The sequence below is a fragment of the Rhea pennata genome, chromosome 2, assembly GCF_028389875.1.
Source record: "Rhea pennata isolate bPtePen1 chromosome 2, bPtePen1.pri, whole genome shotgun sequence".
Lineage (NCBI taxonomy): Eukaryota > Metazoa > Chordata > Aves > Rheiformes > Rheidae > Rhea > Rhea pennata.
This window is the reverse complement of record NC_084664.1, coordinates 139,938,365-139,964,871: the sequence shown is the minus strand read 5'-3', so window position 1 is coordinate 139,964,871 and position 26,507 is coordinate 139,938,365. Positions and strand designations below refer to the sequence as shown.

The 26,507-nt window shown below is 36.7% G+C and overlaps 1 protein-coding gene across 2 annotated transcripts in view; it reads right to left on the bottom strand.

Moving 5' to 3' along the window:
* STK3 (serine/threonine kinase 3) overlaps positions 1-26,507 on the bottom strand; it is a 143,096-nt gene that overhangs the window by 58,786 nt on the left and 57,803 nt on the right. Inside the window, exons 7-10 of one of the 2 annotated variants that reach the window (XM_062570484.1) lie at positions 17,134-17,271; positions 14,778-14,903; positions 3,932-4,124; positions 2,114-2,160 (exon numbers count right to left, since the gene is read on the bottom strand). In XM_062570484.1, the coding sequence (XP_062426468.1) occupies positions 2,135-2,160; positions 3,932-4,124; positions 14,778-14,903; positions 17,134-17,271 (483 nt within the window). In that variant the 3' untranslated portion in view covers positions 2,114-2,134. Of the gene's footprint in view, positions 1-2,113; positions 2,161-3,931; positions 4,125-14,777; positions 14,904-17,133; positions 17,272-26,507 lie in introns of those variants that run through there. The other variant, XM_062570483.1, reaches the window with a different exon arrangement.

The following is a 26,507-nucleotide window of genomic DNA, read 5'->3' as shown; positions in this document are numbered from 1 at the left end:
GAGTAGAGGGGCAGGATCACCTCCCTCAACCTGCTGGCAATGCTCCGCATAATGCACCCCAGGATACCATTGGCCTTCTTGGCCACAAGGGCATATGGCTGGCTTATGGTCAACTTGTCCACCAGGACTCCCAGAGCCTTCTCTACAGAGCTGCTCTCCAGTAGGTCAGCCTACAGTCTGTACTGGGACATGGGGTTATTTATCCCTAGGTGCAGGACCCTACTCTTGCCTTTGTTGAACTTCATGAAGTTCCCCTCAGCCCACCTTTCCAGCCTGTCCAGGTCCCTCTGAACGGCAGCACAGCCTTCCAGGGTATCAACCACTCCTCCCAGTTTTGGAGCATCAGCAAACTTGCTGAGGGGGTACTTTGTTCCCTTCATCCAGGTCATCGATGAATAAGTTGATCGAGACTTGACCCAGAGCTGAGCCCTGGGAGACACTGCTAGCTACAAGCATTGGACTTTCTGCCAGTGAGCACAAACCTCTGAGCTCTGCCTTTCAGCCAATTCTCAGTCTACTCTCTCCACTCATCTAGCTCACACCTCTTGATCTTGTCTATAAGGATGTGATGGGAGGCAGGGTCAAAAGCTTTCCTGAAGTCAACATCCACTGCTCTCCCCTCATCTACCCACTGTAGAAGGCTATCAGACTGGTTAAGCATGATTTCCCCTTGGTGGAACCATGCTGACTGCTCCTGATCACCTTCTTATCCTTCACATGCTTAGAGATGGGATCCAGAGTGAGCTGCTCGATCACCTTTCCAGGGATGGAGGTGGGGCTGACTGGCCTGCAATTCTCTGGGTCCTCCTTCTTGCCCTTTCTGAAGACTGGAGTGACATTGACTTTCTTCTGTCCTCAGGGACCTCTCCTAATCTCCATGACTTTTCGAAGGTGATGGAGAGTGGCCTAGCAATGATATCAGCCAGCTTCCTCAGCACTCGTGGGTGCATCCCATCAGGACCCATGGAACTGTAGGTGTCAAGTTTGCTTAAATGATCTCTAACCTGATTCTCCTCAACAAAGGGAAAGTCTTCCTTTCACCATGGTCTGCAGGGCCTGAGATTCCTGAGGGCTGGTCTTCACAGTAAAGACTGAAGCAAAGAAGGTATTCAGTATCTCTGCCTTCTCTACATCATTTGTCACCAGGGCCCTTGCCACATTCAGTAGCAGGCCAATATTCTCTCTAGTCTTCCTCTTGCTACTGATGTATTTGAAGAAACTCTTCTTGCTGTCCTTGACATCGCTTGCCAGATTCCACTCCAAATGGGCCTTGGCTTTCTTACTCAGATCCCTGCTTATTCTGACAACATTCCTAAGTAGCCTGTCCCTGCCTCCATGTTCTGTGCACTTCCTTCATCTGTTTGAGTTTTGCCAGGAACCTCTCGTCCATCCATGCAGGTTTCCTGCCCCCTTTGCTCCACTTCCTGCTCATTGAGATGCACTACTCTTGAGCCTGAAGGAAGTGATCCTTAAATATTAACCAGCTCTCTTGGACCCCCCCCTTCCTTCTAGGGCCCCAACAGGTCCCTGAAGATGCCAAGGTTTGCTCTCCTTAAGTCCAGGATTGTGATCATAGTTTTTGCCCTGCTGCCTCCTTGCAGGATCCTGAACTCGACCATCTCATGGTCACTGCAGCCATGGCTGCCCATAACCTTCACATTACTAACCAGCCCTTCCTTGTTTGTTAGTACAAGGTATAGCAGCACACCTCTTCGCGTTGGTTCCTCCATCACCTGTTAGGAAGCGATCATCAACGCTCTCCAGGATTGATTCCTCCAGTAGATAGTTAAATTCCTCCACAAGAACCAGGGCCTGGGCTTGTGAGGCTACTTCAGCTGTCTGTAGAAGGCCTTGTCTACTTCCTCTTTCTAATCAGGTGGCCTGTAGCAAACACCCACAGCAGTGTCACCCATGTTAGCCTGCCCTTTAATCCTTACCCATAAGCTCTCGATGCGCTCATCATCCACCCCTAGGCAGAGCTCCATACATTCCAGTTGCTCACTCACATGAAGGTCAGCTCCCTTTCCTGTTTGTTATAGAATACATACCAATAGCTTTTTCTTTCAAGCTGAGAAGCTAGTTGGAGTTGAGGGGCTTTAGCCTTCCCAAGAGTTCTGCAGTATGCACTTCAGAGTTACCCAACGCTCGTATGTCCACCTCCTGTTACAGAGGAGACTGACTTACAATACGACAATCTTTTATGCTAGGTGGATTGAAATCACCAGCCCCCTCCCCCTAAACTATCAACTCTGATGTCACTTTCCTATTCAATTAAAAGGACAGAATGGATCCCAATCGAAGCCTAGGTTGTATGATGTGGTGCATGCCCCACTGTAGGCAGGGATTCTATGTGCTATGATGCCTAGAACAGCCTAGAACTTCTCATTTCTTACAGGGGAGGGAAAATAAACCAAAAAACAAACCAAAACTCCCACTTAAGTTTTCTACATTCAGTATGTCAAATGCTACCTAATTAGTTCATTGCCCTCTTTCTATTTATTTGTTGCCAATTATGAACCATCTAGAAGTTTGAAGCAACAACAAAAAAAAACTAGAATAAATCCTAATGGTAAGAGGAGGCAACCTGTTTGCCAACCCAAAGCTAATGACAAATGTTAAAGTAACAACAACAAAAAAAAAAAGTTAAGGAAGCAGGGAGAAGAGATGATGAAAAGGGAAAGGAACAATCAAGAATATACTTGGCAAAACAAAAAGCCTTAACACTAAGCTCTACAGAAAAGCCCCAGAGGGAATGCTTGGGGAAACTGGCCTGCATACTGATCTGTGATGAGATGATACTTCTACATGAAAGCTAGTGTAGTCTGAGCAGCTGTACAAAAGTAGTACTATTTTTCATCAGTCCTACTCTTTTTCTCCCACTCAGAAGACTTCAGTCTCCTAAACATAGCTGTTTTTCCTCACCTCTTATGTTTTTTTCCTTTTGCCCTTCTAGGCGCGTACTCTAGTCTCTGCTCATGAGCACTTACAGACATACTAAGCAGGAAAGCATAACGTTGTTTATTGCAAGGCTGTATATTTTATGTTGGGGTAGGAAGACAGGCCTCTTTTTGTTCCAAATCTCAATTTTATTTGGGCACAATTCTCTATTTGTGAAAAAAAAATATGTTTTTAATTATTTTCTGTCATGGCTCCCAGAGGCTTCTGAGTATGGACACTTATAAATAAAAACTTATTATTGTTTCTTATTTTGTCCTTGAGGAGGGAGACAAAAGGCAGAGGGAAACAAAACACGAAACTAAACACAAAAGCAATTTTAAAAAGTTTGTCATAAATATGTTGCATTTCTAGGAGGGAAACAAAATCCCTCTTCCCTAGTTAACTAAGTTTATTTCTCCAAGCTGCTGGCTTGCAGTGTCCTATTATTCAGAAGTATCAAGAGCACTTTTAAGCAACCTGTTCTGATTTATTACAGCCAAATGAAGTATTTAGAAAGCCCCCATCTTGTCTGTTAAGGAACTTCAGAAGAAGCATCCTGTCTCCAAGATCTTGCATCTCCCTTAAGCACAAAGGAATGCAATATAGTGATTTGTATGCCTATGTCTGGCGACATAGCACAAAAAGGATGAAAAGGACGACTTCTTAGATAAAATTAAAACAGTACACAAAGGCCTATAGCACAAGTCTGGCAAAATTCAGACATGCAAGTCCCAGAAAGTAATCTAAAAACTTCACCTGAACATCAGGTGCACTTGAGAGGCCTCATACTCTGGCTACTGGTCACACAGGTATTGTCATTTAGGCTGAATTAAAATTTAAATTCCTCCCTTTGACATGAAGCTGCTTGGCATTCATAGACTAGGCAACCCTGCACCTAAACCTCCCAGTGAATTTGACAACACAATGCTTTCATGTAGTATAAGACAATATATTACATTATTCAACAGAAAAGGGAAGTAATTTAACAACATACTTTTCATGGTCCCATCTTCCTCTTCATCATCATCACTATTTATCACCATGGTCCCCAAGTCTGATTCTAACATAGTGCTGTTGTGTTCAATCATTGTCTGAGCACCTTCACTCATTGTGCTTGTGGCCCTCATGGTACCAGCACTCTCTGAACTGGTCTTCACCATGGTGTGAGAGTCCAGCTCATCTTCATCCTGTGAAGATAAATATATCAGAACATAGCAGTACATTTTAAAGAATGAAGTTATGATGCAATTGTTTAGATGCTTATTCACTAATTTTGTATCTTTACCTGACCTACTTGTACTTGTTAGACTCTCAGGTTTAAAACAGTAAAATATATAAAGAAATGCAAAATTAAGTAAATACTCTTCTCTCTCGCATATGTAAGGCGGGATGGATTTACCAGAAAAGCAGCCATTTCTCTCCGCTCTCTGTTAACACTAGTTACACTACATGGTTCCAGTCACACTACAAGATCGAGCCACAAATTGCTTTGCAGTGGCAACCAGCTCTGAACACCTCATTGATCTTCAGGATCCATTATACCTATCTGAGTTCCTAAATCTGAATATCGTATGCGGAGTAATGTGACTGTTTTGTTACAGACCAGCACCAAACATTTGTCCCAGTCACCTGCAACCAACCATGGCCAGGATCTTATATAACACCTAACACCTAGATGACAAGAGTCAGTTAAACTTAGGTGTTACAACAATCCCCTGCAATAGTTTTGAAAGTCCATCTCAAAAACACAAAATCAATCTGTTTTATTCTAAGTTATTCTCTTTAAAAGCCTTTGTCATAAGATGGAGCAATAGCACTTACTGATACCGTGGAGAAAATATCTGTGGAGCACAAATGTTTAGCACCAAGGGGGTGGGGAGAGGAAGCCAGCTGCACAGGGAAATGTAATAACACTTTGAATCAGTGATGGTTGTGCACCATGAATGTAAGGACCAGTTTACCATTAAACTGAATTACCATTCAGTTTAATCCAGGTTAAGATTTAGAAGATCCATATGGAATACAAATATTTGAAAACATCATTAGCAAATCCTACTCCTTTCTGAGGTCAGATTTACAGTACACACATATCATCATAACAATTCAGGAATAACGTGTGGACATGTAATAACACAGTAATAACATGAGGCACCCTACATATTTTCCACCTGGCTAAAATCTATTTGCCAAGAAAAAAATAAAATGTTCTCATCGTTTATAAAAGAAGTAATATCCATCACCGCAAATGCACTCAGGTTTCACACAATTAAATTTTAAATACAAACACTACCTTTGCTGATTTTAGAATCTTCCTCAATAGGACTGAAAGACAGTTAGATATGCATGCATTTCCTCTGCCATGTCACAACATCACTTGCATTCAGACACAATGCACTCCATCCCTGATGAGCAAGATATTCTAACTACACAGCTCAGCTTGAAGGACTATCATATAACATGTTTTTCTATTATTTGTTAACTAAAAATAACAGGCCTGTTGCTATATATAATACCAAACTCACATTTCACTCACTAACAAATTTCCCCTTTCTTTCTAAATCTTTATATTGCTTTACATATTTTCTGGTTTTAACTACAAAGAGATCAGTCCAGGGGGACACAGGTCTGGCACTTTGTTTCTTACTGAACTAGTTCCTTCCCCTTAAGTCTGACAAAGCATTCACTTTTTTGGCCTCCAGTATACACATAACTGCAAAAGCAAGCCACATAGCATGAGTGCCTATTTCTGTAATGGTTGGTGTAAGCACATATAAAGAATTTTAACTAGCAATATCAATACACCAGCTCCTGAAAATTAGCTACTGGACCCCTACCAAGAGACATGGGAGTAGATCTAATCTTGATTGGGGAAGTGTGGCTAACAGCATAACACACTGACACCAGGATACAGACCTAAATCCGTGATTGGTATTTCAGATGTCAGAAGAATCACTCTCCAATTACAATTTATAACAACATGCAAGTCCTTCACTTCCTTTCTTCCTGAATTTTTCTTGAGTTGCATTCTAAAAATTGTATTTAAAAACAATAAAAAACAATGATAATCCTAAAGATTCAGGGCTGTAGCTGTAAACTATTTGTAAGGACTGTGCCAGGATATGAACAAGAAATATTTTAATAGTGCTCCTCCTGGTGGCAACTTAATATTTCTCCTCCCCCCCCCCCAACATTCTTGCTGATCCTACTATTTTCCACAAGTTTTCCCCTTGTGACAGGGGTACTTGGAAAGTAAAACCTTTTCATCCGGAACTGTCTTTCTGCATTGTATTTGAAAAGTGGCAGCACAACTACAGTGGTTTTCCACGAGTGTCTCTTTAGTACTGCAATACAAAGAGCACTGAGTCACGGTGCACTGCTGTTTCTTTCTATTTAATGCTCCAAATGAAGCCTCTCTAACACACAGGCAAATCTTTGAGTTTCAGATCCAGTAACATTTGATTTATTAACTTGACTACTACTAATATCAGTATGATGTGCATAAGGTCCTAAACTTACTAAAACTGAAATCAGAGGTGAAATAAATGTTTTCCTGAAGCTTAGAACTATTATAGAAGTTAACATGATGACCTTACCACTATGAACAAATACGAAACAAAGTCATTAATAGCCATTTTAATATCTTCCACTGCATTAAAAACGTTAGTATTTTTTAGTTCTTGTCCCAAATCAACACATGGATTTTTCCAAGGTACAGCACTTCATTTTCCAGTCTAAGAATGACTGAAAGTCTTTATTTTACTGTTGTTAGCGGCACAGAGAACAACTGTTATCTAGTACCTAGAGGACTAATCGGTCACAAAATAACTGACAGAACAGATGTCCCAAAAGGGGGAGTATACAATATTGTGTCAGTCATGATTTCTCTAGATCAGGAATGATGTACTGAGGGAGCACGATATAAGGCTTCTTCTGGGGCTGTGTATGCTGTAAAATGATCAATTTTGTGGATTAAGCAGGTTGTGTGCTTCCAGAATTATCATGTCAGTATTTTTCACAAATATGAGATTTGACTAATAAGCCAACAGACCATACTGAATCTGAACAAATCACTTATATCAACTATTTTTATGAAGTTATATATAAGTGCATGTTTACATAACAGATCAGAGCCATTCCTCAGTACAAACTACAATTTGTACTTTACTACTCATAAATATTTTTGTAGAACTTCTGATCTGTTATTAAAAAATGTAAACTCACAGATTAAATAAAAACAAACAAAATATCAATTTTAACCAGGAAAAAAATAAGGTAGTAAAGCAAAAGTGTCATGTTCCCATATTGTTTATGAAAACAGATCCAAAAATCAAGTAATGAAAATAGTGAACTACGGCATTACACTGTCTGCCATTCTCCCATGTACATTAATAAGCATCAAATTTGTATTTGACCGGCGTTCCTGATGCATCAGTATACAACAGAGATGCAGACAGCAAGCGAGAGCACAAGAGCTAACTTCTAACATGCTACAGAAGCTCTGAACTTCAGTAAAACACTGTCAATATCCTGCGACACTATACGACTGGTACTCTGCACCTCCGTATCTAAGGAAGTCGAGTTAAAAGACTTCTTTTTAACCAAACAAACCCTTAAAGTACGAAAATGTATTCACGGAGACAGCAAGATCAAAAAGAATTCAATGGAAACCATGTGCAAGACTTCACAATATGCTTCTTACATAAAAGATCTCATCACCATGCACTGAAAGCTCTTTTTTACAGAAGAGATTTTCTTGAATATGATTCATAAACTACATTCTGATACACCCAAATGAACTGAAGCAACGCAATAGAAAAATCCTTAAATCTGTATTTTTTACTTTCAAAGGAGAAAACTGATGAAAACTGATAAAGGAAAACAAATATAGGACAAGCAAATACGGCAGTGTGCCTTTAACATCCGTCTTCACCACGTTTGTATGTATAGAAAAACCACTAGAGGGCACCAAAGACAGTTAACTAGATGGCAGTGCGTTAAAGGAAGATTTACATGCTGGCAAAACTTAGTATCCTGTAAAATAATTTCATTTACAATTAACACCTCGTCATCACCTTTGAAAAACGCGGCTGTAGTCACAGCTATCTTTTTGCAAAAGCACTGTAGTAGCTACATAAACACATAATAGAGTTTGGTCAAGTACAAGGGTTTTTTCAAAGTTCCTTAACATCTATAAAGTTCAGCTACAACTTGAATATATGCTTAATTTGAGCGCACAGTAAGTTTAAACTTATCAGCAAAACATGTAAAGACTTAACTTTCAGCATACACTAAAGACCCATAGAATTCAATCAATATGTACACATAGTCTAAACCTGAAGTCATAAAACAGTGTTTAAGCTTATTTTCTGTGTCTTTTCAGCTGATGTACCTGCTAACAGTGACTTTCTGCTCACACTTACCTCACTATCTTTAACCTTTCTATAATACGCTTCTGCCTCTAAATTTCTGTACACTTTAACTATATGCTCGCTCTTAAAAAGTCGTTTATGCTGCTCGGATATTTCACTGGGCAAAGTGATCTTCATGTATTTCTTACCTAACTTAAAGGACAGTCAGGTTTAACTAGTACATATGATAAGTGTTCTCTACATTAAAGGAAAAATGTGATGAAAATACAAAGTTTTAACACTATTTATCATGCAAGATTATATATTTTATATATATATGCACACACATACATACACACATATATATTATTAGATTTAGATTCTCATATATATGTGAGAAACATCCTTGAGGAAATTACCACCTAGTGTATCAGATTTTAAATACAGAATAACTTAAATGACTCACTAGTTCCTTTAAAACTACTGATATTATACAAATACCAAAGAATAATACCAGCAACTATTTGCTAAATCTCAGAAGTCAGAAGCCAATTTCTAGTAATACATGATTAACCAAAGGAATTTCTGTATGAATAAATAAGCATAGATAGGAAGGTAGTACTGATAGTTGTCTAAGAGAAACAAAACAGATGACTGAAGTAGTAATTACTTTTTTGAATGCTCCAAAACAATTAAGCATTCCTCACATAATAGAGGCATCTAAATGTAAAAGAAAACATACAGTAAGAGTTGTTTGTTAGCTCATTCGTTTAAAGATCCACAGAAATAAATATTTAGACATGTTTCTTGTGAGCTGCCAGGCAACGAGTTACTTTACATTCCCATAATACAGCTGCCCAAACCCAGAATCAAATTCACACTTCAAAAAATGCACAAGAGAAGAGACTGGTCATGTTTAGTAATGCTTAAACTAACATTTAAACTTTGATATTGGGATTAACCTTCTGTAGAATACACCACTTGCAATTTTTGCTTAATTAAAAAAATCTGTACAATTACTTCAGCACCTATCAAAACATGTCAGTTTGTCAAAATGTATTCTCATCACACAAGCAGCTCTTGTAATAGGCATAAAATCAATTTGGAGTGCACTATTTATAATGACATTATGTATCTCTCAGGAAGAATACGGACAGTATTTAACACAGCCACTTAGTGACAGGCAGAGAATGAAGTTTAAGAGCAAAAAATATTTATATCTTAAAACTGGTAACTTCCTGTACTATTAAATAATCACAGAAAGTGATGAAAATGAAAATGCAAAGAAAAAAGAAAAAGAAAAAGAAAAAAAAAAGAAAATCAATTTTAGGGATATGATTCCTCCTCACTTAAAAAAATAGACTGAAAATTAAGTACGTAACTATGAAATTTTTGTATCTAATTCTTCAAAAACACATGCTACTTTCCATTCCAGTTCTAGTTACGTAAGTGCCTTATAACCCCAATGCTCATTACACTATCTATACAACTCTAAATATGACTGTTTATAATATAGAAAGGACATTCCTTAAATTATCTTGGTTTTCCATGCATATTTTAGACATATGATTTATTGATATTAATAACCACCAGAAGCAGTGGCTACTATCGAAGATTAAATACAATAAATGTATCAATGGAATTCTTTTCAAAGCAGTTTTGGAAACACTGAGTAACATAAAAATCATACTTTTCCTAGTACAGCATATAAAATTGGTTATTATATACTTCCACATTATCCAGTATCACTATATAGACACACACACACAACTGCGCATATATATTTAACACTGTTAGTGTTAAATCTGGTTTCCTAACAAAGCAATCTTACACTTACGTTTAACACCTTTCTTCCTGAAGGGCCCCAAAACACATAACAATATGTACACAACTGCTCAAGCTTTATATAGGAAATTCTTGAGTTTTTAGATCAATAAATCAGAGTCACAGACAGGCTAACTCAAACCATTCTCCTTCAGTGGTATACAGACTCAGCCTACTGCCCATGAGAGACATTTAACATTAATAGATTGTCTACTTTACACTAGCATCAAAACTTGCTTTTGCTTCTAGGTGTTATTTAAATATGTATCCCTCTGGGCCTCAGCACAGCAGTATCACTGGGCAAAATCCACTTCTAAGGTATTATTTTGCAGAATTTATGTGCTAGCTGATTATAACTTTCCAATTCAATAGCAACTCCAATTACATACATAACCTGACAGCATTTGAGATTTTAAAAAGATGAAGAAATACGCACATATCACTACTATTACACAACGTATACATAGGGACAATCATATCCCTTTCCACAACTGCAGCCATCGTTGCATGCCGACTTATCAAAAACAAAGTTATTATTTGAACAGCATATTCATGTAGTCATGTAAACTACCTAAGAAGCTCCGTATTTCTCCGGGGCTAGGTGGAAACCTGTATGAAAGAACAGGGAGGTGCAACAGTTACTCTTCCACTTGGAAGCTGGACTGCTGACTTGATCCACTACCATGCACCAAATCAGCGCTCACATTATCTGTTTTCCCTTTCCAGAAAAGGGATTCATGCTCAATTAGAACTGTAAGAAGTACTGGCTTATTGTTTTTCTTGCCATTCCCAATGCAAGTTCCCAATTAACTGAAATATATAATCTTTGATCTTATTTTGAAATTAAGCATTATTTCAAATTGAAAAACAAAAATATTTTTAATAGAGAAACAAATAAATGTTCCAAAGCCTTCTCTTTTTTTAAAAAAAATGGTTTCCTTTAATAACCTGTCCATCCACTCATCAATTTCTGCTTAATAAATTTCTTTTTTTTAAAAAAAAAAAGACACCCTAAAACATGCACTTTCTAGAATTCCACTTTATTCTGGCCTCAGTTATGCCCACACGTTGCTCAGGAGTCTTCTAGGTCTCTTCAGTCTGGCTCTTCACAGTTTAGGACACAGTGCAGAAAATTCCTCTGATTAAAGAAAAATATTTGCAACACTTTGTCTTACTGTTCAGCACAACTTCTCAGTTTAGCAGCTTTTGTGCTTTTAACCGATTATAATATTTAATGACTGGAACATGTTGACCTTTTAGTTTCATCTCTAAAATGAAACTATAGTTTATTACAATGATTTATTGCACCGAAATTTGGTGAAAAGACAAGGGAAATCTGTATCACAACTGAATGGTAATTAAAATTAGTTTTGAATAAAATTAATTACACGTTATTACAATATGACAGCTATTCACAGGTCACTACTAAGCATGGAGATTCACACAAACTGTATTTATCAAAAATATAAGTAAATTCCCCACACCTATCAGTATTCTTGATTTCACTTGCTCTGTAACATAAATTTTAAGGTTAAGCATTTCTTTATTTCTCTCATGCATACACTCAAGGCTTACTAAGCAGTACAGAATGTTTAGAGGCATATGTTCACCAGCAGCAAAAAGTATACTTACTACCAAAATCACATTAAGAAATATTAAAAAGTAAAATTATATCCTAATTATAACTTCATAAGTCTTATCACAGATTGTTTCTCCAAACCATAGGAAAATTCAGGGAATTAAAAAGGCATGCACCTCTAGACAGCATAAATGAACATAAACCAAAATCTTCAAAAGACAGGAGCAAATAATCTAATCTTTTGGTAATGACACAACTTTTTCGAAAGTTTAGCTATTCAATATAAACCTTACAACAAAGACACCTGGACCTACTAACAGGAGCTATCCTGTCATCTACTACAAGACACTTTTGCAATACATGGTGGCTTACAGCCTTACTTCTATAAAGCTGAAGGACTTCAGCAAACAAGCAAAGAAACAAAAAAAAGAAAAGAAAGAAAGAAAAGGCACAATAACTCTTCAGATTAGTTAGTCTCAAGGAATAATTAAATTCATTTCTCTGTCATTAGGAAAAACATGCAATTATCATACTGACACACGTCATTTCCAGTCTTCCAGTAGTGCCAGCTCATACATCCCTTTCATCTTCTGCTCACTAGCGTATCTTCTTGTTATCATTACACATGGGTCTTTCTCTAGATCTGGAGCTTCCTCCCAAGCTTAAATACAAGATTTATTCATTCCCTCACTGAAGTTTATGAGAATGACATAGACTAACTTTAGAAAAATATCCATTTTCTATACTATGAGTAATGCTGGCTTTTGCTGGAGAGCTACACAGTTAAATTCAGAGTCGCATTACCATGGCGTTACTAACACATCCTCTGTGTGTGCATTTGAAATTACAGTAACTCAGGTCTGCAGCAAGTATTACATAACATGACTTACCTTAGCCCACAGTGAATTTGACTATGGGCTTTTGTGATATGCTTAGTCCACTGCTGGATCTTTCTCACATCAAATAAAATAGATATGAAGGTTTAAGGATTAACTTTTCTGTGTTTTACCCACAAAGAAGAGTGGTTGCATAAGCTGTTAAGTAGAGTTAGAATAAGCAGTTTAGGCAGTTACTACCACTAGCAGGATGCAGTATGTACCCAAGCTCTAAAACTTATCTTTATTTTTGCTATAAAAACACTAAGTGATAGTTTGAACGAGTCTTTTTTGCACTTTGTATTCAAACTATCTCCAGCATCCATTTAAGCCTAACCTTTGCAAAGTTTACTTTGCAGTAAAATAGACCCATAGAAGCAACCAGCTTAACTGCTGAGGAAGCAAACTTACTCCCTTAAAAAATCAGCTGCAAGTGCTTAATTATGTCTTATGCGTTCAAATGCAATACATTATGTACTCAGTGCCCAGAATCCATCCCTCAACATCATTTATTAACTTCTGTTAGTCAATTATAGCTTATAAGTGAGCATCATAGAAGACAAAAAGGAGTACAAGAGATCAAATCGCTACAGACTGTAAAGCTATTGTACTAACAATTTCAACAATCAACTCTGAGGATACTATATAGTATCATGTGCCCTGGTTTAGGCTTTCAATGTAACTTTTTTTTTTAATCATTCTTATGTCTTTAATTATATCAGCAAAAAGTGTTTCTCCTAAGAAATACACCCTTCTTTTCAATATGTCCATACTGCTAACCTTTTTATTCAGACTCACTCATTCCCTCTTGCCTGTCATCTTCAAGTTTCCTCCAGTAATCCCTCCACTTCAGGTAATGCCACTGCAAAGGTTAATTCTTTCAACTTTTCCACTGTTTCATTATGATAAAGTCATACCCTGCTTTTCATTTTTCTACTAGCTTCCTTTTCTCAAACATAAACTGACTAGTTTCATTCACAAGCTCCCTTCAGCTTGTATGTATCCCTTCAGCTAAGACATTAAATTTTTATGTCTGTTAATAAATCAGTCTCTTCAGAGGTCAACTATTCTATATTTTAGGTAACAAACATCAACTCTGCACATCAAGTCACACATCTCCACACAGGTAACACATCCTAATGCTAAAAATAATCCCAACCTTCCCTGCTTGTTTTATTCCTGAATAAGCAAATGTTATCCAGAGTAAACTAACTTTATAAACAAACTATCAATACTCTTACAATAGAAAAATATCTGGCAAACAAAAGACAATACTAAATGTTGGGATCCAAAATACACTATAGAATTTGCCTGAAAGCTATTCCTATATGTATTGCCCAGTCTTAGATAATCTAACAGAAATTGTGAGATTTGAGATGTGGCAAACAATGCATTATTGCACTATTCTTATGTGTTTACACAAAGCTGCAAGATTTCTACTAACATCCAGCCTCCATCTTTTCTGTGTGTTATGAGTGACCTTGGCTCTGATGGAATGTGTGTCAATGCACTTCTTCGAAGCATATACTGCTGCATTGCACAAGACTGACCTAAAATAAATCATGTAGGGAGAGTAATAATGCTAAGAAACACTGATTTATTTCTAACATTGCTAAGCAATTATAAATATAACCTATTTGCCACATGACCTCATACCCCCTCAAACATATGCTAATGTCATCCTAGGAATCAGTTGTCACTATTTTCACTTCATACACAAAACTTGAGTCAAACAATACTTTAATAACTACTTCTTATGCTTCATGGGTAAACTATTCTATAAACTTGACTTTTCAGAAAAAAGCTAAGTGGTCTGAACTCCTGAAAACTAAACCAGCCCCTTTTTTTTCTTTTTAAAGTTCATATGTGAAAATGAAAACTTAACAGTATAATTTAGCAGTCATCTTTTTTAAAAAAAATACTATTTTGCAGAGATAAAATTGACATGGTTTCTTTCTCCCCTTTTAGAAAAAGTTCTTAGTGTGGTATCTCATGCAAAAGTGCTTAAAACAGGCTGATGTTGCATTACACTCAAAAGCATTTTACTTAGTACGAGTAAGAGAACACTTAGACCTTCTAGGCTGAAAAATATATAGGAAAAGCATTTGTAAATCTGAGTACAAAAAGTGGTGAGTGGGGGGGGGGGAGAAACAGTAGCTATCTACAAAATAGATATTTCTAGGTGGAAATAAACAAAAACAAAACAGTACGCACCGAATTTTCTTCTTCTTCTTCTAGTTCTCTCTGCTGTTCCTCATGTCGCTTTGCTTTTATTTCCATAGCTTCAGTAATCAGGTCCCTTAAAATTGAAACTGGCTTGGCATTCTTAATAAATGTATGCTAGAAAACAAGATTGTGGAGTCATAACATCATTACCAAAGATACTCTTCAGATAAAACGTAATTACAAGTCACACGTGTTAAAAATAACATACCATTCAACATCAGATTTTAGTGATAAATTGTACTTCACATCACAGAATAATTAAAATCTACACTAACACAACATGTAATATCTTTTAGCTGCTTTATAACGAAGGTCTTATTGTTTTATTTAGTTGGGCTTTTTAAACAGCAAGCCATGGGAAAACATTATCATGTAACACAACTGCTTTATAGTTAAGGATATAATTGTCCAAAGGAAATGTATATTAAGCAGTAAATAAATAGAGTGGTGATTGTCTGACATAGAAAAGCAAACTTTTTCAGATATTTAGTTACAGCATTTAATTAATCTTAACAAGCCGACAGCATAAATTAGTGGCTGTAAGCAGAGCAACTATGGCTGTTGCTTACTTCACCAAACTTGCATATGTCATAAAACATTTCATCATCTACAATGCTGAAATGTGGAACAGGCAAAAGAAAATACACTACTTTTTAGCAGGAAGATCAATTTTAATTCAAAACCATTTAAAATATCGTTCCTTCCTTTAAAACAACATGCTCATGATGCAATTTACATTCATTTTGCTTTAGTAAGCACCTGTCAGAAAGATTCAGATTTTTGAGTCATTTTAAGAAAAACATTATCAAGACAAAATGTAATTCTTGGAGTCTCAAAAGTATATTACTACAAAAAACTGTTCCACCAACAATAGGACTGATGGAAGTCATTCACTCATCATATTAAAATCTAAAACTTCCAGTTTGTACTGCCTTCTACTCCACATTTTGATGATCTCATAGTGAAAAATAAGATACACTTTACACCATGACCTATGAATTTGGAGATTTATTATTGGAAACTACTTCCAAAAATGCTGATGATGTTCTTGCAGTGAGGTTGACTCAAGTTTATATTTAAAAAGAGGATATTTCTACCTGGAGACAGAAGGGGGAGGAAAACAAAACAAAACAACAAAAAAAACTATCAAGAGTCTTACGGCTGAAATTCCGGAAGATAACCATTTTCTTTGTTCATCAGTCTACGTAAGAACCTCAAGAATACTATCTACCAACAGCAAAGAAAAGCTTAAAAGAACAAATTATCCAATATGTTAGTGAAGGAAGAATCAGAAAAGGAAAAAGATCCAAAAAAAACCTAAAAACCTTTTAGTTTCTGTTTTATTATCAAAGGAAGAGTATTTACAGGAATGGAATTTTAACTTCCATTTCACTTGCCAATTCCAACTTTTGATGAAATTCAAAATCTTTTTTTTCTTCCACTACATTTCTTCCACAATGCTTAAATAACTGTGTTTTCTCTTAGTTACTTGAAGGCTGGTTATGACAGCCCTGAAGGCAGCAGTGATACAAATAAGGGGCCAAAAGAGGAAAGTTCCTTTGCATTTTCTCTCTCTCAAACTCACTCAAGCGTGTAGCCCTATTAAAAGTCAGGCCTATTTCACAATTCTACCTCTTTCTTGACAGATCAGTCCTTCGTCTGTTCGACTTCCATAGTTCTTGAAATTTCCTCTATTTGTATCTCAGAACCAAAAATATACAAGTATTATACTTCCACAGTTATTAGAAACTTAGGTCAGTGAGCAAGCTAAAGCTTGGAACAGCCTTGCCTGGCTCCATAGATCCACACTGCCAACGGCAGCTTGGATGTAAAGCGCCCAGCTGGTATAACTGGGCCTGAGAACAAACTCCTTACACTGCCTGTCTGCCTCAGACCCTTCCAGGGCACAGAACAACTCGTCTGCTTAATTTGCCATAAGCAGAAGGGCTGACTGAATACATGCCATTGGTGGTTCTCACTGAAGGGTAACCTGGGCTCAATTCCTTTAGCCAACATTTGTCTAAATTCTGAAACCTAATGACGGCCTCTATCCACAAGGCAAGAATGCAATTTTGGTAGCAACGACCAATCCTACACTTCATAAATAGCGATTCATTTTTAGAAGCAGCAAAGGAGGAATAAGATGGGCTAGAGACACAGAAGCTGACAGAGAAAAGATCACAAAATGGAAAAGAAATAGAGCGTAACAATAGCTAAACCAGGACTTGCTTTTGGAAATTTTCACAACAGTTCTGGGTTGGCACTAGAGGAAAGAAAAAAAAAAAGAAAATAAAAGAAAAGAAAGCCATAAAATATGCATTTCCTCAGCAGTTTCAATACTGACCTGTAGAAGCTGTGTTGCTGTAGCTCTCTGTTCAGGATTTTTCACTAAACACTTCTTCACAAAATCTGTGAATTCATCAGACCAGAGCTCTGGCTTCCTGAATGTTGGAGGGGGATTTGTAGGAATCATAAAAATAGCCTAGTATAAATAAATAAATCACAAAACAAACAAACAATAACAGAAAGTTTTAGACAAAAAAAAATCATAGTACTGAAGCCAAGTAAATAATTGCTTTATTCACTTTTTTTTTTTTTTTTTTTTTAATCAGGTTAAGAATCTGGAAGACAAATTTTAAATAGTCTAGGATTTCCACTAAGATTGAGATTCGGGAATTAAATCCATCTGCTACTAATATAGCAACTTCCTATTAGATTTCCTCTATTTAAACTGTATCCCATTGAGCACATCACTCTTTATTTTATCTATTACTATTTATCAGTCCCAAGAGATGATTTGGTTCTTTCGGAAATTCTTAACAGAAATAACGGCACTGCTTGTTTAAATAGATATATATCAAAATGTTGCTATGAAATGGCAAGTTCACCTTCTCATTCCTTAATTTCATTTAGTGCTATAGGAGAACTGCTAAGGAAAATTGGTAGGAATATTTGCTGCTGCATTCAAAATTGTTTAGCTAAAATTTTAAAACATGCTTTTGCTAATACAATTTAAAATGCTGAAAGACAGTAGAAGACTGCTAAAACAGAGCAATTGAATAACTTGCTTACTAGCAACAAGAACTTACTTGAAACCGCAAATGCAGTATTTACCTATCTACATAAAATTTCACAGAGATGGAAGTCTATGTAGATAAATTCTTTGTCTAGAAAGAAGATTCATGCTATCTACAAGAAAAAAAAAATCTTGTCCTACTTAAGGCTACATAAATTGTACTATTTGTTTGTGTTTTTCTCTTTTTCTTTTTTTTAAATGATTTTCACCAGAATTTCATCTGATTAAACATTTACACTTGCAGAAAAAAAGATAAACAGTGCACTTTTGAGAGATCACTGTAAAATAAGCAGGAAAATTTAAATTGTGAACTTCTATATGTAATATCAAATACATACAGTATCACCTCTTCAGACTTATAAATGACAGCAGCACATTATTCAGAACTAGGTCCACTGACTGAACTAATAAGCTATTCTATTCTTCTAAAACCAGGTTCAATTCTACCACGTTTTCCAAAGTGAAAGGAAGTAAAAGACATTTAAGCATAATAGACTTTGTTTCTCTCTACAAAAACAAAAACAAACTAAAAAAACAGAAAAGCAGAGGGCAAGTGAAATGACAACCAACTGGAATACAAAATACTGATGTATCATGCATATAGTTTACATAGTGGAGGTACCAGAAGCTTCAGACTGTATTTGAAGCATAGGAAAGATAAATGAGGCAAGTAGAGACAAACTTCTAAGATTTTACCCGCAATTTCTTAATATGTTTGTCTGACCTTCAAAGCCAGTTTACCTTGTCCAAAACCCCAATTCTAAAATTCATTTCATACGAAGAACAGCAAAATCTATGCTGAACAATGCAAGAACTTTTTATTATAACTTTTAATTTAAAATTCTTTCAATACTGAATTGTTTATTTTAATTCAAATACTTAATTCAAATACTTTGTTTCATAAAATTATGATGTATGCTACAGTAGTTTTATATTTTCAGTGAAGAGCCTTGCCAAAGTCATATGTGAATTCAGGTAGAAAGAGCAGTGCTCTATTACCCTCTCATGGGCCTGAATAACTCATTTGCAGTACAAGCCCAGTTGTCAGTACAAATGGAGCGCTGCCTGTGCTATAAAACAGTGAATAAGAGATTCAACTGTTTCTGTCCTTGAAAGCAATGATCTCTTCTGAGCTTTGAACTGATTATTTTTATTCTTATCTGTAGATAATCTTGAACTTTAGAGATCAGCTCTGCAGTAGCTTTTAAAAGGTATAACACAGGTATAATACCTGGCTAGGAACTACTCTTCATGTAGTGTCAAAAGGTACATCTTGCACTTGATAAACACTGATCTGCATCTCAAAATAAAAGCAAATCTAAGTTTAGGGGTCATATTCAGCAGACTGTCCTAGAAAAAAATATTTCCATTCGCAAATTATTTTAATCGCTTACACAGCAGTTAGGAATCTTCTTTATAATTTACAAAGGACAGTGAGAAGAAAGTAGGAATTCATGAATCATCCTTTTACAGCAGGCAATAAAAGTTACAAAAGGAGATATCTAAGAGTTAGAATCCTAAATCTTCATTTGTTGAAAATATCTACTTCAAAAAAAGATCTCTATTACACTTAAACTCCACGCTTTTTTAAATCTTGATATGTGATGTGAACCCAAAATACAAATTTAGAAGCTTTTATTTTATACAAGAAAACATATAGAAACTACTTTTTCCATGTGCTTAGTCCAACATGTTAACTTTGTCACGCATTGGCTAGCATACATCTCTCCTCCCCATCCCTCATCACTGCCTCTGTCCACTAGCCTGAAAGGCTGGTGGTAATACTCGCCTCCATCTTCACTCCCTACTTCCTATTACTGGCTTGCGAAGTTCTCTGCATGAAAGTTAAGCTTCCGTTCTCCTTCAAAACGATCTACGGTTTAGATTCCAACTACTTCTGTTTCCTTCCAAGAAACTTGCAAAGCAATCACTGGAGAGTTATAAAACTAGTCCCAAATCTCCAGAAGTAAAAACAAAGTGCTTATCGGACAGAAATTTATCCACCATTTTTCCTTCCATTTCTAGTCAAATGTATCTTTTATATTTTAGTAGAACTCTGTCCTATTTTAAAATAAAACTAAGAAATTTCAGTCAGCAGCAGAAAACACAAGAGACTTTTCACTTACATTCTTCTTTCATTTTACCCTCTATTTCTCCATTCCCTTTCTTCACCCAAAGTATCACCTGCAGTCCTTTTTGGCTTTCACTCCACTTACAGTTTTCTCTAAAAAGTTCTCACTGCTTTTAGTATCAGTCCAGCAGTTCTAACAGTAGGACGGATGAAAATGCTCGCGCAGCCAGCATTAGGTGATTGATGCTTAAAATACAAGCGCCACGCAGCACTTCATACGTGCTACCATTCACCTGAGCACACAGGCTGAACTGGTGCTAACACCCGCAGGAAACACTCGGACGAAAAACATTCACCAGCCAGGGCCTTGACACACTACGGAGGAGAGACAGGGTTAATTCTTTTCTCTCTCATGTTCAGCATCGCCTTCTACGTTTTCCTACGTATCCAAGACAGACTGGCAAACCTTACTCAAGTTAACACACCAAATATGCGCAGCCAAGGTGTTAAACCATACGCGTCCTAATCCTCAGTTTTATCTACTCAATCATCTTTTGAAATACATCTCCAAGCAGTGAGAGGTCAAAACTCAGGCCTGAGGGACCATAATAGCTTAACCGATGTTTGTCTTTGCTGGTCCGTAATAGAGATTCCCTTCTAAGTGTGTCCTGAACTGGCCTGTCCCACTCTGAATCTTGAATACAACTGCGTTTTAGGCTATCTTTCCTACATCGCTTTGAGACAAGCTCTAAATTACTTAGTGAAACAGGAATTCAAGAAGAATTACAATATATACATGACAGAAAAATTAAAAACAAACAAACAAAAAAAACCCCATTCTCCAGTGGAGCTTCTAGTTACCACTTCCAAACTGGGCACTAGGCAATTTAACAGTTACTACTGTAACCGTTGCCTGATTTACCCTGGAAGCACTTATCAGCCAAGAACCAAGATACAGTTAAGCTGAGTATTAGAAAGTGCACCGTGTCTTAACTGGCAGCAGAAATGAGTAAGTCAGCATATAATTTTCTTTTCACTCTTTAAGAAGAGTCCATCATTTTAAATGAAGTCCAGGTTGAAAACAGATTTTTTTTTTTTTTTTTTTTTTTTTTTTTGCAAGGGTTCTTTTATGGACAATTTTATTGGCGTGAAAATGTAATCAGATGAATTAGGAAATGCCAAAAGAAAAATGAGAACCTCATATACTGCATTTGGAATTTCCTAATCAGAAAATCCTTGCAGCTCATTCCTCCTGTCAGTCAGGTTATACATCTGCATTATTTCACACAGCCCAAGAATAGGTTAAATAATCAACAGCAAGCTGGTATAGGTACTACATCTTTCTGTCTTCGGCTCCTAGAATAACTTCTCTACTACTCAGTTCAAACAACAGTGACTTGCAATAAAGTCTGGTAACTTTCTGTTATTTAACTTTCACTGTTCTTATTTGCCAAGTATAATCAATGCTGGTTACTACCAAAGGAGACAGCAAAAATTTTTACAGTATGGTAATTTTGTCATTTTTATTTTTATGCTATGAAGTATTGCCAGACAATCTGCAGGGAGAAAAGTCTTTAAAGAAAAAAAGTAAGGATGTGAGACATCCACAGGCAGTTTTTACATCTATAGTTGGCTTTGGCATCACATGGTTTATTAACTAGTTTATCACTCTACTTCAAAAAAAATTTTAAGTAACAGACTCAAATATTTTTAAGCAGAATAGAATATTTTAAGAGTACAAAACCCTACACTAGGGTGTTATTTTTAAAAAAAAAAAGAACTTGAATACAGGGATATTTTAGCTTTAGAAATGAGGACATTTTAGTTTTACAAATGAGGAATCACCTAAAACAAGAATATTTTTTTCTTCTTTGCAATGTATGTCATAGAATTTTCCACTCTTGTTCAACAGAAATGCTGCTGAAACACCACCAACCTGTCCGATCACAGACTCGGCAGCTGTCTGGGTCACCAGCAGGGGCAAGGACAGTGATACACTTGTAGGTTCTGCACTGTTCTTACAACCCCCCCCCCCTTTTTTTTAATTTTAACTCAGAAAAATAATATATCACAGCAATCTTTTTGTAAAACTCCAATAGTGACAAAAAACAAGCAGTTATTGAACAACCTTGTGTGTAACAACAAGGAAGCTGTTTTACGTCTTCTGTTTCAGCAGAGATTAAATTTAATTTGTTAGAGCCCCCTAAAAATTACTGCTTTCCTCCTCCCATCCACAGCAGTTCAAAGGCCTGCTGAAACACCCCTTCCTTTGTGCCTTATTACAGATAGGTCTGGTTCTATCTGTGATTCAAAAATAAAAACAGTCTCTATATCAGATAGCGCATCCAACGAGATTTACAATATCCTCGGACTTTGATAAAACCAACAGGGAATTGAATGTGTAATACATAAGTGTTTGTTCAAAAAGCTTATTTATTTTCTATGAAATATTATTTTCCTTCTTTTCAAACAGTTGAAGAACCACAAGTTGATTTTTACTTTTTCTTATCCTCAGCCATGCATCAACTCCCATTCATCCATTTTGCAAGTGCTATTTCCTGACCTCTCTGCAGTTCCTGTCACTATTTCACACAGAGCGAGAGCCCGCTACTCAAATCAGAATCTATCCCATGGTGAGGCAATGCCATAGCTTTCATTTTTCTGACTCTCTCATATTCCACATACTTCTTAACAAAGAGGTGGCTTGGAGAAATACACTAGAATAGCATTCGTTTTAATTCAGCACAAGAGCTGAAAAAATTTACTGTGAATTAAAGAGCAGAAATATGCTAAAGTTGTCAAATAAATTTCACCCTATTTGAATTTATCATTAACTTTTTGGAAATGGTGTGTCATGGAAAGTATTTACTGAAGACATCTTCAGTGAATAAATACTCCACACTAAATACCCACACTAGAAGGATAACAGCTTCTCCAATATCTTAGTTAAAAACGCATTTGTTTTAAGCATGTAGGAAAAAAAATACAAACAATAAAGTTGCTTTGAATAAATCAATAAAATAAAAAAATAAAATTCCTTATCAAAATCAAAATTGGCCATGATCATCTTTGATTAGGACATGCAGGCATAAAAGTATTTTATATAAAGAGAGTCACACTTCACAAATTGGCAGGGAAGCCCGCATGTTGCCCTTCACTTGCCAGGCTGACATTTAAGTGACTCCACATTCACTCAACAATTTCAGACAAACTCTTCCCCAGGTGACCCAACTCCCTTCTGAATCTTTCGCTTGCCACCAAATACAGTGGTTAAAGAGCAACCGACCTCAGCTTGAAGATAGCAAAGTTTTTTTTTTCCCCCTCCCCTATAAAAAATGAGATCTTTCTGCAAAATTTCAGGTATCGTTTACACCTAAACGCTGGCTCGTTAAGCCCCTCTTCCAAGTAGCTACAAGCCACACGAGAGCAACCCTACGCCCATAACAGCCAACGGCTCCAGTACTTTAAGCCAATCGCCTGCACAGAGCTAAAAAGACGAGCAGAGCACCCAACATCCGGCAGCCTGTGCCAGGGACAGTCCGACAAGCAGACGAATCGGTCAGGCCCCCGAGCACTTGGGATACGCTTCACAGGACACTGAAGACAAGAAGGCCCGGGGGGTATTCGGTCTTGGAGCGGAGGGAAGACGAGGAAGCTCAGCAGAAGCGCCCTGGGTCAGGCCATGTCCCCTGCTGCTGCCCCCCAGCCCGACTAGAGGAAGGCAAAGGGATCTCCCCCCCTTTACGGAGAGGCGGGCTGCTCCCCCTGCAAGTGGCCGCCCATCAGCCGAAGCCTGAGCACCCGTCTTTCCGGATCAGCCAAAAGCATCCCCTCCGCCCCCAGCTTCCAGCACCAGAGAGATCTCCCTCTGGAATATGGCAATGTCCTTACACCCAGCTTGCTGATCCCTTTTGTGGAATATCTAAGATTATTTTGGATTTTGTCTCTTGCTTAACCTTTATGTGAAAGTACTTTTTTTTTTTTTTTTTTATTGTCAAACAACAGCCTATGCTCATTCCGGGCCCAACTCCAGGCCTGGAGCCTGAAGCAAACAGACACTAGCTAACAGTACTACACTACACCACACTGAGGTCCAGCTAGTTGAATTCACCAGTATCTTCAGTTTTTCTACAGACACTATTACAAAAATGCATCTCATCTCTTCTGCTTAAGAATTCGAAAGCTGTTAGAGCAAGAAAACCTAGTAGTCCAAATAAATTGGGAGGTCTGTTACTATTTTACAACATTTCAGAATACTAATGAATGAATTGGTAAAGCTATCGAATCCTGAGGATGCACTGTATTCTTTTTCACTGAACTGCAGTAACAGTTATCAACAGAGAAATGTTCTGAAGTGACATCTGAAAAAAAAACCACTATTCTGAAAATTAAATCATCAAAAAGGAAAGCATTTCCTTCTTTCACAAAATTTTTAAATGCAGCTGGTACCAAAAAGTACTAGATGTATACTGCCAACAATAAAATTGCATTTCCAGCATTATGTCAAAACTTAAACATGTCTATCACTATTCAATCAGAAAAAAACAGTCATTCTCTTCGCTGATAGTTTGCAACGGTTCCTCATCAAATTGAATGAGAATCAGAATACTGTGATCAGAATACCCACCTGCTTCTACAGACTCCCAATCAAACATATCCATGATTATGGAAGGAGTCCTAAATTCAGGTGAGGGAGAAGGGGATACTGAATCCAGCGAAGTCTGGACAAACAATAATTGATTGAGAATTTTTAATCCTAATGATGAGAAATGCATGTAACAATTCTATCGCGTTCTAATAGTTGATAGTGACTAGTGACAAAAATATGTAAAGTAAACACTACTACACAGGGCAAAAAAAGACATTTAAATTACTTTAGCATAAAACGACAGGCAACTTGTATTAACACTAGTAGCATTTTTTTCAAACTATTACCAGTGGTTTAACAGCCATTTGCTATCACAAGCTTCCTTCTAGAACAATGACCTTTGGTGTTCAAAGCAAAGTATGATGCACTTAAGATGTAAAGTAATAAAGTAATAAACACAGAGAAAAGATAGATAATGGAAAGAATAATCAAATGATTAACAGCAGAGATGGGTTACTGAAAGATAAGTCACTTATATTGACCTGTATATTTATTATTGCTAGTAAATTCATAACATTTTGACAGCGTTACAATAGGTCAAGAATATAAAGATACCAATCTCAAACATTTTGCAACAGTAAGTGTAATGGTGCAATTGTAAATATATTGAAAAAAAAAAAACCCTTCACCTTGTTAACATGGTCACGCAACAGCATTGTGGCTAAAGATTTACATTTAAATTTATTCTTTCTACTAAAAGGCATGTTCCTTTTTAAAATAATTCTTGCTTTAAATTTCAAGAGAACTTTACAGATTTGTTCTTTTCTGTTGACAACAACTTGAAATAGAACTCACTGGCAGTCTTGTAGTGTAGACTGTTTGTTTTTTCTTATTTGAAACAAGATCACATATACAACTAATTTAAATCCCAAGCCATGTCTCAACTTTAAAGTTCTAGCATATGCTGAGACAAATCTGCTTTGGTATACTTAAGAAGCAGAATTCATTGCACCAATTGTCATCCAAACAGCACAACAAAGAGCAAGATCCCACAACTAACTAATCGTAAATGATTCAGTATGATCTACATATGTCTGTTCTTTATTCAAACCCCTTTTCCAGATTATTGACTAAAAATATATATTTATCAATCCTTCTCCAGAAGGACTGATCACCTCAGCATAGTGTTCTATTGCTAGTTAATGTACCAATTTATCCAGCCGTTCCTTTCTTTAATCTCTTGACCTCTAATCAATCATCGCTTATTATCCAAAGCAAGCTGGAAGCAACTCAGTAAATTATCTGATGGAGCTGTATGCAAAGACATAACTTCATTTTTCTGCAGTGGTTTATTTTGCTTGATTACTGTTCCTACTCCCCTGAAGCCCAGTAGCTCTATTAATTTTTATCCAGGCTTTCTTCCAAAATATTTTATTGTTTTCCAACTATCTGGGGAACCTTTCATGACTTCTACATATATGTTCTTCAGATATCATCTTCTCTTAACTTCCATTTTATATTTAATAATGACATGGTTTAAGATTGTTTTCTACTCACGTCATTTGGGCTGTTTAAACTTCCTGAACACAGCTCTTTGGCACAAAATATTCTTGAACTCTGCCACTCAACTGAACTTTGTTATGTCCCTAAACAAAAAAGGAAATGGGAGGCCATTCAAGATTCTATTTTCATCTACAATATTAGAAACTCATTAAAGTCAGGGAAGTTACAATAGAAGAGACCACAATCCAGTCCTCAGTGTTCTCCCCTCCTTCAACTCATTAGTAAGCCTGAAAACAAGGGCTATAACTACCTTTTAAAAGTTCATAGAAATGAAAAAAAAGAGCTTGTAATATCTATAATCTCATGAAAAAGGTTAGTTTGCCACCGTCGCCTCTCCCATCTACCTTTTTTTAAATAAGCAAACTACACAACTTTCAAAGTGAAGGCATTTACAGGCAACTCGAGAGTTTTTGCTTAAAC